We start from the raw sequence: 16,350 nt of genomic DNA, 5'->3' as shown, positions 1-16,350 counted from the left end.
AGGTAAGCAGGAACAGGCAAGTAGCTAGAGAAGTAACTAGATGAAGCCAATCTACAGTGTGTACACACACACATGCACACACTAGTGCCAGGATCATGATGTCCTTCACAGTTGCTATGTTAAAGTTCAAGGAAGCTTTTATGCTAATGCTACTTGGATTTGTTTTAAACTTCCTTAAGCACTAGGCTGCCATGCTTATTTCAAGGTGTCCTTATATTATGATTTCCCTAACCATTCCAACTTCTTTAATCAAGACCCACTATGTACGAATCACAAGTGTGCTGGCTTTTATGGAAGAGAACTTTACAGAAGTTTTCATCTGGTGTAGAAACCCTCAATGTCATGCTGATTGGGATTTTTTCCCTTTTTTAAATGACAAGCAATCTGTTGAAAAACGGAGACAAAACTTTTGCATGAAATCACTTCCTCTTACTGCGTATGGGAGAAACAAGACACACGGTCATTTTTCCTTTACACCCTTCGACAATGCAGTTATTTTATGATATTTTCACACACCCACACCCAAAAAAGAGTGGATTGGAATAAAATGAGTTCCATGAGCTCCATCTTCTACTTCTTTCTGTCCCACAACACAGGTACAGAAGTGCCAAGAGAAGGGGAAGAAGATGGCCGTGTTTCTGATCCGGTATATAAAAGCTCTTTTGTTGCATTCACACACAAAAGCCAAGAATCGCTTTTCATCTCTAGGCCCTGAAGGAAAGGGAAGAAATTGCAAAAAGAAGCAGCAAAGTTCTCCCAAAAGTTTGTGAAGGGACATTGGGAGTTCAGAATGAACAACAATCAATAAATAAAAAAGATTGGAAAAGGAATGGGGAAAGCAAGGTGAAATCCAGCAGTTCTCCTGTGGGTGCTATTCAACCTCTTTTATGCCTTGTATAAAAGAGGAAATGTAATCCCAGTAGGTCCACCACCGAGATTGCTTTTTTTTTTTTCCTCCTTCCCCTTTCTTTTTAAGGGGGGTTAAAAAAAGAAAACACAACCAACCAGTTGATCCGTTCAGGAGCAGCAAAAGTAGCAAGCTGGCTGTGATCACTTACTTGTCCGTCTCTTGTGACATGTTTGATCCAATGAACTCTCTCCCCTTTTCCAGATGCCTCAGTCTCTCTGGTGAAACTGGACTTTCAAGTCTGTGCAGGTAAAGGTGTGTGTGTGCGCGCGTGAGCGAGCGAGCGAGCGAGAGCAAGCGAGCGCCCGGGACGGCAGAACCAGAGCTACTGGTAATTCTGCTTTTCTTCCCCCCCTCTTACTTCTCCCTCAGCCAGCCGCGGAGGTAGGAGTGGGACAGGTAAAGCCCCCTTCTGCCCGCCCCTCGCATGTGAAAAGGAGACTGGCTAGGCTCGCCCGCCCGCCCTCCCTCCCTCTGCCGTTTAGGGCACCGCGCCGGGAAGCAACAAAAACCCAAAGGCGCCTACAGGTAAACTTTCCCAAGAGGACTTGGATTCTTTCACTGAAGGATACAAGGCAAGAGGGACGAGCTGCGAGCTGATTGGGCCGAGCGGGGCCTCAGGTGAGCAGCCATTGGAAGAGGCGCGCTCAGGTAAGGCCCTTCGCTTAGAACGCCGAGCGAAGCCGCCTCGTTGGGAAAGCGGCGCCGGAATGGTTGAGGGAGAGCGCTAGCTGCAGGCCCAGAGGCGGGCTGCGTGCGGGAGCCATGCCGGGGCACGCGAGGCCTGGCCGGCTGGAGGACGCGCTGGGTGCCTGACGACGCTCGAGGGGAGGCCGTGGTGGCAGTGGGAGGGGGAATAAAGGGGCGCAAGGGCGCCTTTGAGATACCTATACGAAGAAAGCCCTCGTGAGCGTGAGGGAAAGAGCGGGGCTTAGAGGCCCTCGCGAACTCTGCCTTGGCTTGGGCCCGTTTTCTCGGGGCCCAGCGGCCGCCTCCGCCACCCTCGCCCAGCCACGGGGAGGGAGGAAAATTGCCGACCAACATGGAGTCGCCCGAGAAGACCACAGCTGACCACCATCTCGCTTATGGACCTATGCAAGAGGGGTTGTGGGATAGAAACGGCCGGGCCTAAAGCGCCTTTCTTCCACAAGTCGTTACCTCCTTGTAATTTGGGACTTACAAGGATTTGCAGGCCTGCCCAGGGCCATAAAAGGCTCTGCTCAGCTCTAAATCTCATTTTGTATGGAGTGGCATGCTTTGGGCTGCTAAAGCCAGGGAAGAGAAAAAGAAGCCAATCTCATTTCCCCCTATTCTTGAGTTTCTCCCAGGCTAAGAGAAAATTGAATTTATTGCATCTCTCTCTCTTCCTCTCGCAATTTCAGTAACGTTTTAGTTGGTACTCACTAAGCTCCGAGGTTATGGATATGTGGCGGAAATATTATTTGAAACGTCTATATCCTGCCTTACTGCCGGACCACAGGCTTCCAGTGGGGCAGACAATAAGTGAAAAATCAATGCACAACACGACTTTAAAGGTAGTGTTGACATATGAAGGAAAATGCCCACTCCCCAAGGGTTTGGATTCTGTCGTGCTTAGTACTCTGCACCTGTCTGCCTTCAAGAGTATTCACTAAGTGTGCATCTCTTATTTGTAAATGTTTTCATGACCTGCCAATGAAATACAGAGTTCCCCCACATATTTTTTTCTCCAAGAGAGGCAATTTTGTTCTGGCTATATCTGCCTTCTCTTCAGGCAGAGGCTTGGCAGTCAGCAATTCAGCCTGCAATTCTGTGCCTGCTTATTTGGGATTAAGCCAATTTGAATGCAGTGAGACTTGCCTTTCAGGAAAACATGGATAGGTTTAGGGTGCATTTATTGTAAATAGTCACTAACTAGCTCACTGATCTGTGGTGCATAAAGATAGGCAACCAAGATAGGGAAGGCATTGTAAACTTAATGAGAAAGAGGGTTTTTTTCCAGACTGTTTGCTGATGTGCCACAAATGACACAAACAGGTATTCTTTATTAGGTGGGCTTGTAAAAATGTGGACTGTTAACTTTTATGGTCCGGCTTGCAAAGCAGAAGTAATTATCAAATTTACCACCCCAAAATGTGCTAGTGGTCACTGGTTGGATTTTTTTTTTTTAAAAAAGGATTAGACAACATAGTGGGAATAGCCTTGTAATTTGGGGGTTAAATGGAAACTAATGGAACTTCAGTTTATAGAGACAGTTTACCTCTGAGTACCAAAATGGGGACAAAGGTTTACATGCTAGTCCTACTCAAAGTAGACCAATTGAAATTGGTAAACCTAACTCATGCCCATTAACTTCAATGCGTCTACTGTGACCAGGACTAGCATTGGCTCCCATTCATCATACTAATTTGGGTGGCTTTTTGTCCTGATCTGGCAAATGTTAATGTGTTTTTAAATAAAATTAAACTTTAATTCCAAACATGTTTTATTTGGAAGTGAGATCTGTTGAATTCAGTAAAACATGTTTCCAAATAATGTGAGTTTAGGATCACAGCCTAACACCCTAATCTTAAACACATGTGGATGAAAGTCCCATTGAAATTTAGGTTCCATCTGCTGCTTGACTTTAAATACTTGTTGATTCACGCTTCAAGTTGTAAATCAAGAAAAGCTGTACAGTGCAACTTTCCTTTCCAGAAGTCTACCACATCCCTGTAACTTCTTTTTTATATATATCTGCCACTGAACCTGCTGCTCAGTAAAGTAAACATTTTCTCACTGGAGTGAGTGCTGCAAGAGATCAAACTACTGTAGTAGAGTAAGTCTGCAGTCCTGTGCATGCTTCAGGTGGGAGTAAGCACCAATAAAGAGAGCAGGACTTGCTTAGGAACAGGTTGCACAAATTTTATTTACTCTTCCGGTTCACAATCATTTCTCATACTTTCACTTTGGCTAGTTTCTTCAACGAACATCTGTAAGCTCTGCTGTCACATTGCTTTGCTGAAAGGAAACAAGTTAAAAGGCAACCGTCTTTACACATCAGCTTACTTTATGTGTGCATATTTTGCTCCATTTAGTAATGGTATTGTTTGGACTTGCCAGTTGAGGACAGAGAATCAGGTATTCAAATAAGGTTTAACTAAGGTTACAGATTATACTTATAATTATAAGCACCTAAAATTATGTGTTATGAAAACTGCTAAAACAAATCTATGGGATAACAGGTGCTAATGGCTTGTGCTTGTATCAAAGCAATGCTGTTAACAAGTTCAATGCAAAAGAGCAGATGTTTGATGTTGCATTGTCTTAGTGCTGGGGGAGGCTTATCATGTGTTTGCACGTATGATAGCTTTTGTGCCAGATTTCAGTTAGGAGCACCAGACACAAAGCCAGCTGCTAATTTTGCAACAGGTAGCACTTACTGTTAATCCTTCCTACATCTTAAAACTTAGCAACCGTCTTTCTTTATTATTAGGGACTTCTGTGAGTCATTATGTCCAAGAAGGGCTCTTTCTTTCTTTCTTTCTTTCTTTCTCAGATGCATTGCAGGGAGTTGGACTAGATGACCCTCTGAGTCCCTTCCAATCCTATGATTTTATGTAAGCTTGACTTAGTATCTCCAGTTATATGTTCCTTGGTAACTCCTGCTTTCAGGCGTTGTGGCACTCATAAATTAACCTGGGGGATGGGAGACTTATGTAGCTGCTTCTGACTTGGGGAAGGGCAAAATGTCACATTTTAGGATTCGATCAAAGCATATTTACATAATTGGTTTAGATATTACTGACTTTCTGTCTCATCCTAAAATGTTTACACAGAAATAAAACCCCATTGAGCATTTCCTAGTAAATGGATTTATGACTACAGTGTTGCTCTGTTGACTTTTGTTGTCCCCATATGCCTAATCAAATACAGTCAAGTATCAAGGGAACGTAGCCAATATTTTTTTTAGTTCAGGAAGAACCACTCTATTACAGTGGAAACACTACCATTATTGTTGTTTTCTTTTATATTTATATATAAATATATTGGATGAGATTGGCTTTCTCAGTGTAAGGAGTAGACCATATAAGCATTAGCATTAAAGATTGCCCTTTATTGCAAATTGCTACCTGCATTTGTTTAATGAAAGCAGCTGTATATAGAATGTGAAGACTAAAAAGTGGAAATGCATTTTGGTCATAGATATGAGCAGAGGTATCACAAAGGCTAAAAAAATCATGCTAAAAATATGCTAAAAGGGAGGAAGGCATAGAAAGCATCAGGCCTCCTCTAGTCAGACCGTCCCTCCCATCTCCCTCCCCCAGAACCAACAGACACAATAGTGGATGCTCTTTAAATGCACTCTCGACACAATCTGACTTTTTCAAACTTCTTCTTTTTTAACTGAGTAAATCCTTTAAATGCTTTGTCAATAAACAATGACGCTATTGAAGGATTTGCTTCCTTATTCCAGTAAAGAAAGCAAACACCTCAGAATAAACATGCTTATGTTTACACTTTCCACAATTCTTCTGCCTCTACATTCTATTATACGTTTTAATTTTCCAGGATTTCTTGCTTGGTTCATGTAAATGCTTTGTTTCTCCAACACATAAAATTAGTTTGATACATTTCTAACCTACAGATATTCTACACATATGTTTTTAGTCTACTTAATTAAACAGGTGGGCAAAGCAATCCTAACCCCCAGTCTACACTGCTGGAGGGTACTAGCATGCAGCAGAGGTTTCTTCTGCTGTAGACACCCCCACTGCAGCCACCAACAGCACAGCCTGTTGACAGGCCACCAGCCAGTAGAAGGCCCCTAAATAGGTCAGGGCAGCCAGTTATTTGCTGGATCCTACCAGAGAACTGCCTAATCTAGATAGTCTTAGTACTCCCATCCATCACATTTAGTTAAGTAGGGGAGCAATCCCAGCACCACGCATTTGAATCCCTTACAGTCACACTGACTAGGACAGAAGGTATGTGGGCGAGGTTCTTAATGCTTCAAGTCTCATAATGCAGTTGATGTGCATATAAATCTGTGCACCACAATGATTTCAATAACCTTTCAATCTGGAATGAGCTGCTGCAAGTTGTACAAATTTGGCAAAACTTGTTTGCCACTGCAACAGCCCATGTGTGAGACAGCAAGCGCTGGCAAGACATAATTTGTCTGCTGTCAAGTATGTCATACCCATGAGTTTTAGAATTATTTTCTCTAGCTAGATAACAGACCAAGAAGCATACTTGTCCAGCTTTGAGCTTACAACATTGCCAAGTGCTTCATGAATTGTTCAGTTCTTTATTTGTGTCTGTGTGGGTAATATTTGCAGTGGCCAAGAGCGTTTGTGGTGACTCAAGCTTGCATCTTCTCTTTTATTATTTACTTCATTTCCATCTCACTCTTTTGCCATAGAGCTTAAAGGTTACACATGGGTTTCTTAACTCACTTGTCCCCAAGCTTCATCTTCACGGTAATCCTTTGGAGAAGGTTAGGCTAACCAACTGTGTAGCTTTGGGATGCAGTTGGGGGAGTTCTTTGTTTGAAAGCACTTGCATGTCAAAAGTCTCCATTAACATGGACAGTTAGAAGGTTTCTAGCCTAAATTTGCATCCTGCTATGTTAGCTTCTGCATACAAACCTATTTTTCTATTTAAATAATGGGGGCTTATTTAATTTATTCATAAGACTTCAGCAAAGCTTCCAGGGCAGTTTACGAAAAGAAGATAAAATTCCTATAGTTTCATCTCAGCTCGAAAGTGATAGCGGGAAAGATTCCTGAGTAGCTGATGTAAACTATACAGATTCTTATTTGCCTTTTCAAGGGAGGGAATGATTTCCGATGGGAAATACTCTGAAAAGTTTAGGCAAAATTAAAGGGGGGGGGTGCTCAAACCACATGAAAGATGATGAGGAAAACTGCTTGATTCTTTTTTAAGACAACACTTAAAAGGGCTTGGTCATAATTTTCTTGGAAATTGCTTTCCAGCTATAGTTAACAATAGCCTGACACTAAGTTTAGAAGTCAAAGTGCCTCTGGCCTCGGTTGAATATTGTTTCAGCCATCTGGAAAGATAAGCTGCCTGGATGGCATACAAATGGGAAATGAAGCTATGCTGGGAGAGATGACGTAGATAAGACCGCACCGTAGGAACATGGGGTCCTTGGTAAACATAGTGATAGATGCACCATGTGACTTTGGTTGGTTGGGCAGAGGTGAACTGCTTATATTAGACAGTTAGCAAATTATACCATCATCTAGCATTAGTATGTTCTGCACTGCAGTCTGTTGAGCGTGTTTGTCCATGGCTGTGTCTTTAGGCTTGTCCACACTTCACTTGTCCTGTGTCTAGAAAGCATGGAATCAAGAGGTTTTCATTTTTGTCCATACTTTATAGGCACAGGTCCAAGAGGTTTTCTGTTTCTCCCACTGCTTTCTCCTGGAAATCCCACAAACATCAATTCGCAGAAAACCCAGTTGATGTTTACTCCGATTCAGTGGTAAAGAGCGGGTTTTCCCAGGGGAAAGGGACAGGACAAGTGGAAACATGAACGGCCTCATTCGCTGTAAAGGCCGTGTGTATGAAAAACGTGTGCATATTTGTTTCTACTTTCAACTGTGCTTGGATCAATCTCTTCTTGGAATTTCCATGCATGAACAAGATGTGTTCCTTCACTATTTACATAACATTGCCTTCTGGTTGTCATCCAGAGACGGTCAATTTCTCCTCTGTTTTTATATTACTTTTGTTGAATATAAATTCTGAAGTCTGTCTCTCAGGTAAGTGTACTTCATATTGAGGTGTCAGCTTAGTAGTTTTAAAGACATAGCTCCCTGTTTTATATGCTATGCAAAAGCACTTTAGGAGCATATTATTCCTACTGCCTTCAAACGACCACTAGAGTATGGCAATTGAAGTCATTGGCATACTCTGGAATTGCTAAGGAGTAAACAGTGTTTACTGTTTTCCTCTGAAAATCAGTAAGATGAAATTGTATTTGAAGGATTGATGTTTTTATTATGTTTTTAGATATGTTTTAAGTCACCCAGAGTGGCTGGGGTGTAATAAAATTATTATTGTTATTATTGTTGTTGTTGTTATTGTTAATACAGTGGTACCTTGGTTCTCAAGCTTAATCCATTCCGGAAGTCTGTTCCAAAACCAAAGCGTTTCAAAACCAAGATGTACTTTCCCATAGAAAGTAACGCAAAACAGATTAATCTGTTCCAGACTTTTAAAAACAACCCCTAAAACAGCAATTTAACATGAACTTTACTATCTAACGAGACCATTGATCCATAAAATGAAAGCAATAATCAAATTAGTGTACTATAAAATAAATAAGACAGTACTGTAGATGATTAAAAAAAATATCTTACCTGCACTGATGATAGTCATTGTTTGGATGGGGGGCTTTTACCCATTTCCACAGTCACACAATCAGCCAACCAACCAATCAGTAGCTGAACAAGTGTTGTGATGCTAATTGGGAAGTCACAAAATGATGCCCTGCTGATGTGTGGGAATTTAATTCTGTGGGATTAGTCACTAATTAGTGGCTGACAGTTGACTGTACCTCTCCCAGTCCCCACGTAAACCAAGCTTAGCACACTCAGAGAGGCCCCATGTGATCCAATATTACCATTGCTAAGAGCAATTAAGCAAATGCATTTTGGCAACAGAAAACTATAGTGTGATTGTGTGAATATTAAAAGTGGGTTGCAGTGCCCAAGTCGCAGAACAATGAACTATATAATTAGATATGGTGCTAAATGTTTATACAGACATTTTGCAACTTCAAAACCATGGGGAATGTTCTGCAGTAGCAAAGAAGCCTGTTTGTCTGCAAATCCAAACAATTCTTCCTTCTCCCCCTGTTTTGTGGCTTTAGAATGAAGTAGAATATATAATACACATAAGAAGAATCTAAATCTAAAACTGGATTTTATCCAGAATAAGAAAAGAACGTACGATCATAATTTTCAACACCTGCTTAAAGCATTTTTGTTTAGGCAAGCCTATCCAGACACACAGATATTTATATGCTTTCATCTCTTTTGCTTTTAATTACTTTTAAATGTTTTATTGACAATTTTAATATTATTGTAAGCCACTTAGAGGTTTTTGTAAAATCAGGCAGCATATAAAATTTGTTAAATATGAGTAGAACCCCTGTCTACAGTAGAATTACTCATGCTTGAGTGATTGACCTCTAGTGTACATGGAAACTGGTGTGTGGCCTCATTTAAATGGGTCATTGGGTCTGCAGAAATGATCTGCAAACTCAGGATTCCCTATCCCTCTCATTTTAATCAGATCGGCAGTCCCTTGTGCATGCTAGTATTTGAGGGGACATGCCCTGGGGACATGCCTTTTTGATGTGCAAAAAGTGTGCAGATATGGGATGATAATTTTTAAATATGGCACCAGCCATGTAGGCCTGGGTGGGGAACCTCTGGCCCTCCAGATATTGTTGGACACCATCTCTCACCAACCCCGGCCAATTTGGCTAATAGTCAGGGATGATGGGAATTGCTGTCCAAGAACATCAGAGAGCAGCAGGTTCCCCATCCCTGATACTGACACTCCACGCCAGATCTTCTTTTTTGCATGCCCAGTAGTGCTTGTAAAATCAAGGCTTATTATGGGAATCACCTTGAGAAACGGGGAATTTGAAGAAAACCAGGCAACTTAATTCTACATTTGTCTGCTCAGCGGAAGCTGAGCATCTACATTCCCATACCCACATATAAAACCCTATCAGAATGACCTCTTAGGGTGGCCACTGAGGCGTCACAAAAAGAGGAAATGTATCACCCCAAAATGAGAACAGAGTAGGACACAGATTTGCATAAATATTTTGATATATATATATATATATATGTGCCAATTTAGAGAAGATTACTATAACTTACATAGAAATACAATATTTCTCACAGAGTGAAGAAGATTGTGACTGGGTGATCTGTTTGCCAGTTCAGTCTGCTGCTCAGGTGCTAACTTCATGGGCAAAGTCAAGGTACTGTACCTGCTTTGTGGGTTTTGTTGTTGTTCTCTTTAAACCAGACTTGAACCAGGCAGTCCTTCAAACAAAGAGCCGTCCTTTTAAAAAGTAGGCTACATGGCCCCTTTAGATCCTATTTCAACAATACTAATTTAACCGAACTCTTGATTATCCAAGGATGGTAGTATCTGACTATTTGCACTGCCTCAAGATCCGTTGGATAAACACAGTTAAACAAACACATGACTAATTTAGTCTTCTCATGATGTATAAATACCAGCATAAGCATTCGTGGATCAAGGAAGGATGGTACAGCCATGTCTTAACACTATACAAAATCCAAAAACTTGCTTTGTTTTTCCCAACTCTGCATGAAACAATTCATGTGTCAGCCTCTCTAGGTATGGCTATTGCTATGTCAGCAAAGATGATCTAAAATGTTATAGAGTGCTCTTTGTTTGAACGAAGCAAAGCAATCACCTGGATCCTCAGTAAAATGAGGGTGAAAAAAATATAAAAGAGATGTTGTTGTGTAATACCTGAGTAGGCATAATTGTACTAGCATTAGGTGCTTTCCATCACGTCTGATGTTTTACAGTGTTGTCTGCTTTTCACAGTCTTAATTTAGTCCTCCTGCACCTTGTAAAAAGCACTCTACTAATCTCATTAGGGATGATGGGAGTTGTAGTCCAAAAACAGCTGGAGACACAAGTGTGATCTAAAGAGTTCTGCACTCATAGTTTAAGAAATAAACCTAGGGAGGCAGAATTGGGGAAGGGCAATAACCCAGTGGTAGAGCATGTGCTTTGCATGTAAGTCACAAGTTCAGTCCCTGGGCTTTCCAAGTGGAGCTAAGAAGGACTCCTGTTTGAAACCCTGGAAAACCACTGCCAGTCCTTGCAAGTGATACTAGCTAGAGTGGCAATTAGGTCTCATTCTATCCAGTATTTCATTCGTTGCTTAACAAATACCACTAGCTTGCACTTAGACCTCATATACGTGATGCTTTATTTGACGCTAAAGGAATTGTTGCCCTTATTTTTTGATGCACCTGCATTCAGAAGTGTATGCAGACCTTCATACAAACGGGCCCACTTCACTTCCCCTTAACTGCCAGGTACCACGTTGCATTCCTGTTTTTAAAATGGAACAGAAAACCAACTGCACAATAGCACACCTATTGCGTAAGTCTCCGTTTGGAAACCCACTTCTTCTGAGCAAGTCGATCCTGTTGTTCTGTTGCTTTCCGTCGGACAAGCCTGAACTGGAAGAAAGGAAAGAACAAGAAGTGCCTGTTCCACCTTTCCTAAATGCTGCTTTGTAGCAGAACTTGTTCAGCCGCAGGAAACCTGACAGATTTGCACTGCAGTGTCGGTGAATCAGACGGAGGAATCAGATGCTGGTCGTTCTAGCCGCAGCCATACAGACAATGAGCTTTGGTTTCAGAGAGGACTGTTATTATCATGCTTAGCAACTGGCTGCTCCTTTCTGGCAGGCTGTGGTCATGCCACGCTTCGCTGTAGGAATGATTGCGGGCAATTCCATTTTTGCCACAGGTGGAAATCAAGCCTTCTCTTGCTAGCACTCAAGAGTGCAGTTGTCTTAAAAAAAAAAACACCCAAAAAACCAGCCCTGGTTAAATTCATTTGTGGCCCTGCAGTGAGGTCAAAGGTTGGGAGGTTTAGGATTTCATGGGAACATGCCCTTGTTTGGACTTGGCCCAAGAGCTTAGTTTACCTGTTTGACAGGTAGCAATTAGAGAGTAATAGCTTGCCAAGCTGGAATGTCACTGCTGAGGCCCTTTGCTGAGGATCTGGTTTACCTGTTCAGCAGGTGTGGGCTGTAGGGCTCAGATAAGTATGTGCACACACAGCATTCCAGAGAATCAATTTTCTCTTAAAAGACACAGCCATGACTGCAGGGCACAAAAGGGCTGGGCTAACTCCCACTGGAAGATGGTTGGTTATTTGCACGGCAAAGAAGCAAAATAAATAGTGGCATAGAATATAAGCAAAGGCAAAAGACTTGACGGCAGCACAAGGCTCTTTTCTCTCTTCCTCCTTTTTCTTCTTGTCTGGCAAGAAAAACAAATGTTTGTATAGTGAATGGAACAAATGGAAATCTCGGGGCACTTTTCATGTCCTACGCAGAGGATTTACATGGAACTTTCTTCTCCCCATCCTTCATGGATCTGTGGACATCTTCCCTGAGTGGAGTTTTGCAGGGGTGGTGTGATCTTGTCCTTCTGAGGACAAGGTCACAAAATTGAGCAGTTGAAATGGCATTGATAGCGAGCGTTAAATTTCAAAATGTTTCTAATGCAAGTTTATGAGCAAGAGTTAAGGTTGTTGCTGTTTTTAAAGTATCCCCTTTCTACTATTTTGATAACATTTTTTATCCCATTTTCTCTCCAAGGGAACAAACATGTTTTTGCTCTTTTCAATTTATCCACACAAAATCCCTATGTGGAAGGTTGGACTGAGAGTGACTAGCCCTTGGTCATTATGGCTGAGTGGAGATCTGAACCTCAGTCTCTGTGGTCCTAGTCCAGCCCCCTAGCCACTACACCACACTGCCTCATCATCACTGCTGATGAAGTAAGACATCTTGTCTTACAACGGATCTATCACTATTTCGTGTGCCACAAAAATTCCAAGTTGAATGTCAAAAGGAAAATCTGAAGATGTGTGAAGTTTGAATACTGAAACTCTTCCAGATGTGGAATTCTGTGGCAGCTATTGTTGAAATCAGGTTCATCTAGAAATCATGCACAAAAGCTAAATTTGGGGTTCTTTAATATGCACGTGGTAGCTGCAGCAGGGAAAATGTATTTGTTCAAGTCTCAGAAAAAGTAACATGGCGAAGGCACACATCTCAATTCTATGAAGAGCAAAATACAAACAGATTAGAAGGACATATTATTTGCAAGGGAAGATGCCTTTCCAATTGTTTTCTGCTACTGAAAATTCACATTTTCTTTCAGTGAGGATAGAATGACAGAAGAAGTTCAGAACAAGTCCAGATGGTGGCTGGAATATCCCATTTTCAACTTCAAAGACTGGAGAAGCTGCACAGTCAGTGTAAGTCAATGGTGAGATACTAATGGCCCTTCAAACACTGGTGGACTTCAAGGCCCATCAGTCACAGCCAACATAGCTAATGGTTAGAGATGGTGAGAGTCTAACAAGTTCTGGAAAGGCCACAGGCTCCCCATTCCTGGGTTAAACAAACTGAGCAAATGAGGCTTTCCTTTTTTCCATGCAGATTCTCCAGCTGGAATCCTAAGCAGACATTTTTCTGGAACTGTTTGGATACAGTGGCATATAACATGCTAGAGAATCCACATTCTGTTAGCAAGATGGTTGACCCAACCATAATGTCAGGCAAGAGACAGTATGTTGGGTCAGCACAGTTTGACGCCTGCTCCCTGTGGGAGCTGACAGTCCACCCTAGAATCTCCAAGAGACATTGCAGGTGTTTGTGTAGGTATGCACTTGCCTTACACTGCTGCTTTCTGTACCACAACACCCTAGCTGGAGTGAAAGAGCCAAAGCCCCTACTACCTTGGAGATTTTGTTTCAACCGAAATGTCACGGCGAGGTGCTGCCAGCTTGTTTTGGAGTAGAGGGGAGTTATGAGACACCCCCACCACATGGCTTTCCTGATCAAAATTGTCACCACTGCAAGCTGATGTTTGCAATTTGGGAGAACATTTTGGGGCAAACAGCAGCTTGCAGTTGGGTGCAAATTTGCCAGGGAAATGTTAAAAATCCTTTTGCACCAGCTGTTCCTCCAAACAAATGCAACTGCATTTTCAATGTGTGCATTAACATCGGCAGAACTATTATGGATCTGCCCTGTAATGTGTAGTTTGAGCCATGTACATGTTTGCTGAAAAGTAAACATGAGTTCAATGGGCATTACTCCTAATCCCAAGTATGTAGGAGTGTAGCCTAGCTCTTAGAGCCTGGGCTGAACTATATAACACAGTTACACAGGGAGGGAGGGAGGAATCCTGTTATGTTTTATAAATTGACATTTTAGAAGTGAAATGAACCACCAGTGCATTTAATATTGCCTCTCCAAAGCCACTTGAGACTTGGCTTCGCCTTTTAATTGCCTTAGAAGAAACCACAAGAGCAACTGTTTGCTTTATTTCACTACAGCAACTGGAGAAGAGACAATGTTCAATTGCTCCGGTGTTTTTCTTCTTCCAAAAATGCTTTAGAAAAAGAATGCTTTTAAGGCTTGCTTCATACGATACTTTTTGTACTTAGTTACTTCAAAGTAGTCAAAGCTATTGCCTGGCTCAGTTATGAAAAGCACATAAATGTCTAATTTGGAACATATCCCTTCCAAAGAAAGAACACAATCCTTCCCCAGCAATAAATTACATAAGTGTGAAACCGCAAACCTCATGGTCTTCATAGATCAGTTGTCCATATATTGTAATTTATTGACCAACCCAGACTGAAGGCTCAAGTTGGCTATGAAAACCAGCCCTAAGGTCTTCAGAGGACAACCTTCTCATAGTTTCACCATTGGAAGATACATCATCTATGTGGAGATACAAGAAAAGGTCTTCTCAGTGGTGGCCCCCTGGTTGTGGAGCCTCCTCCCCTCAGAACTATGTTGGGTACCCACTTTTCTTTCATTTTAGCACCAAGTGAAAGCGCATTTGTTTGCCCAGGAATTTGTAGGATATCAATTCAAGTCAGTTCATGCCTGGAAGTTGTAGACTGCTTTGTGACTTAAATGTTGTCTTTATGGTTTTCATTGTGCCTGTTTTATCTGTTCTGGTTACTACTACTACTACTACTGTACTACTACTACTACTACTAATAATAATAATAATAAATTTTATTATTTGTACCCCACCAATCTAGCTAGGTTGCTGCAGCCATTCTGAACAGCTTCCAATAAGATATAAAAGCACATCAAACATTAAAAATATTAAAATTCAGTGGACTCTTTAACTGAGTTGTTTTTTTTAATTGACTTGTGTTTTAATTACAATTGTGCTCCAACCTGAGATCAGCTATGATGGAGGGCAGGGTAGAAGTATGCTAATTTAATAACACATATACATTCCGTCATAATAGATTAATCAGATTCATTGAAATTTCGCCACCCTGTCCTTACTCAAACCCCAGTGGCTAAATCAAAAAGCAGATTCTTATCTTAGATAGACTCTTATAAAATACCATTATGAACTGTCACTGTCGCTCGATTAAAGAAATCTTAGTCAATTAAATCAAATGTTTTAATTGATGGTGGAATCACAGCTTCTAACTCCTACTGGTCTCAAGACTGGCCAAGATGGGAGGTACGGGTCAGACTGTTACCTTTTTCTTAATTTTTATTCACTAGTTTTTTATTTCCTTTTTTCTTGGTTCCAGTGTAAGAGGAAATAATTTCAACTACACCAGAGCTAGTCTAGTTTTATGCCTGTTCTGGGGACACACCTGGACAATTAGGGGGCTTTAAATCAGGTGAATACGTGGTGCATAAAGCCCAAACTCAAAAGGAAACAACTAGTTGGAATGCTTTGTAAAGGCTAAGTCAGCAAAAGGCAGGCCTCTGCTGGCATATTATTGCATCTCAACTTTTTTTAATGAAACTTGTTTCCAAGTGAGCGTGCTTAGGAAGACCACAGCCTTAGAGAGACAGTATGGTGTAGCAGCTTCAGACTAGGACCCTAGGAGATCAGAGTTCAAAAGCCAACTTAGCCATGAAACTCACTGAGTGACCTTGGGCCAGTCACTGCCTCTCAGCCCAACGGACATTGCAAGGTTGTTGCTGTGGCGATTAAATCAGGAAGGGAAGAAGAACCATGTACGCCACCTGCTGTGTCTCGGAGAAAAGGGTGGGATATAAATGCAAAAAATAAATAAATCTGATTTGTGTCAATATGGTTTGACTGAGGCAAATCAAGTTCCTGCAAAGAAGAGGATTGCCATCTGCTCATATTCTGTTAGAAGGTGGTTGCTGAAAGGACAGGCCTAAGTTCTAAGTCAAAATAGTTGCAGGATCCATTTTACACAGGAAAAGAGTTCTTTTTTGGCTACTGAGGCTTTGCTTTCATTTTGACATATGTGTCCAGGATTACCTAAATTTAACCTGTGATCTCTGGGCTCCGCATGCACATAATGCTGTCTATGTCTTGCTTAATAAATCCCTTCTTTAGTCTGAGAGACATCAATTGAACAAGCCTGAGCTTATCTGATGCAGTTACCGTACCTGTAGCAAAGAGCACTGATCGCATTTTATTTTCTTTTTTAATCCTACTTGCCGCCCCCGAAATCAGCCCATTTCCACCATGTCAGACCTGTAATCCATAGGGTTTCACCTGGGTTTAAATCCTGACACTTCAGGAAAAAGAATGGCTTCCCTGCATTCATTCACAAAAGAGGGAGAACGAGTAAAATAGTTTCATGTCAGCATTTCTTGCAACCCGCAGTTTTTTTGT

At 41.5% G+C, this 16,350-nt stretch overlaps 1 protein-coding gene and 1 long non-coding RNA gene across 4 annotated transcripts in view; one reads left to right on the top strand and one right to left on the bottom strand.

Annotated features, from left to right (window-relative positions):
- The window catches only part of GRHL2 (grainyhead like transcription factor 2), an 84,544-nt gene extending 74,665 nt beyond the window's left edge, over positions 1-9,879 (bottom strand). The window contains exon 1 of one of the 3 annotated variants that reach the window (XM_082235669.1): positions 8,257-9,879. Coding sequence is in view for 2 of the 3 variants with exons in the window: in XM_082235668.1 (XP_082091794.1) it covers positions 1,059-1,078 (20 nt within the window). In the remaining variant the exon portion in view is untranslated. Of the gene's footprint in view, positions 1-1,058; positions 1,221-8,256 lie in introns of those variants that run through there. The other 2 variants (XM_082235668.1, XM_082235667.1) reach the window with 2 other exon arrangements.
- On the top strand, positions 1,398-14,844 carry LOC309539642. Its single transcript, XR_014222901.1, has 2 exons — positions 1,398-1,558; positions 12,865-14,844. It is a non-coding gene; the product is annotated as an uncharacterized lncRNA (long non-coding RNA).
- Positions 14,845-16,350: the final 1,506 nt, after the last annotated feature.

This window comes from Podarcis vaucheri (genome assembly GCF_965113315.1).
Source record: "Podarcis vaucheri genome assembly, chromosome: 8".
NCBI classification, from domain to species: domain Eukaryota; kingdom Metazoa; phylum Chordata; class Lepidosauria; order Squamata; family Lacertidae; genus Podarcis; species Podarcis vaucheri.
This window is presented reverse-complemented; position numbering and strand designations above follow the sequence as displayed.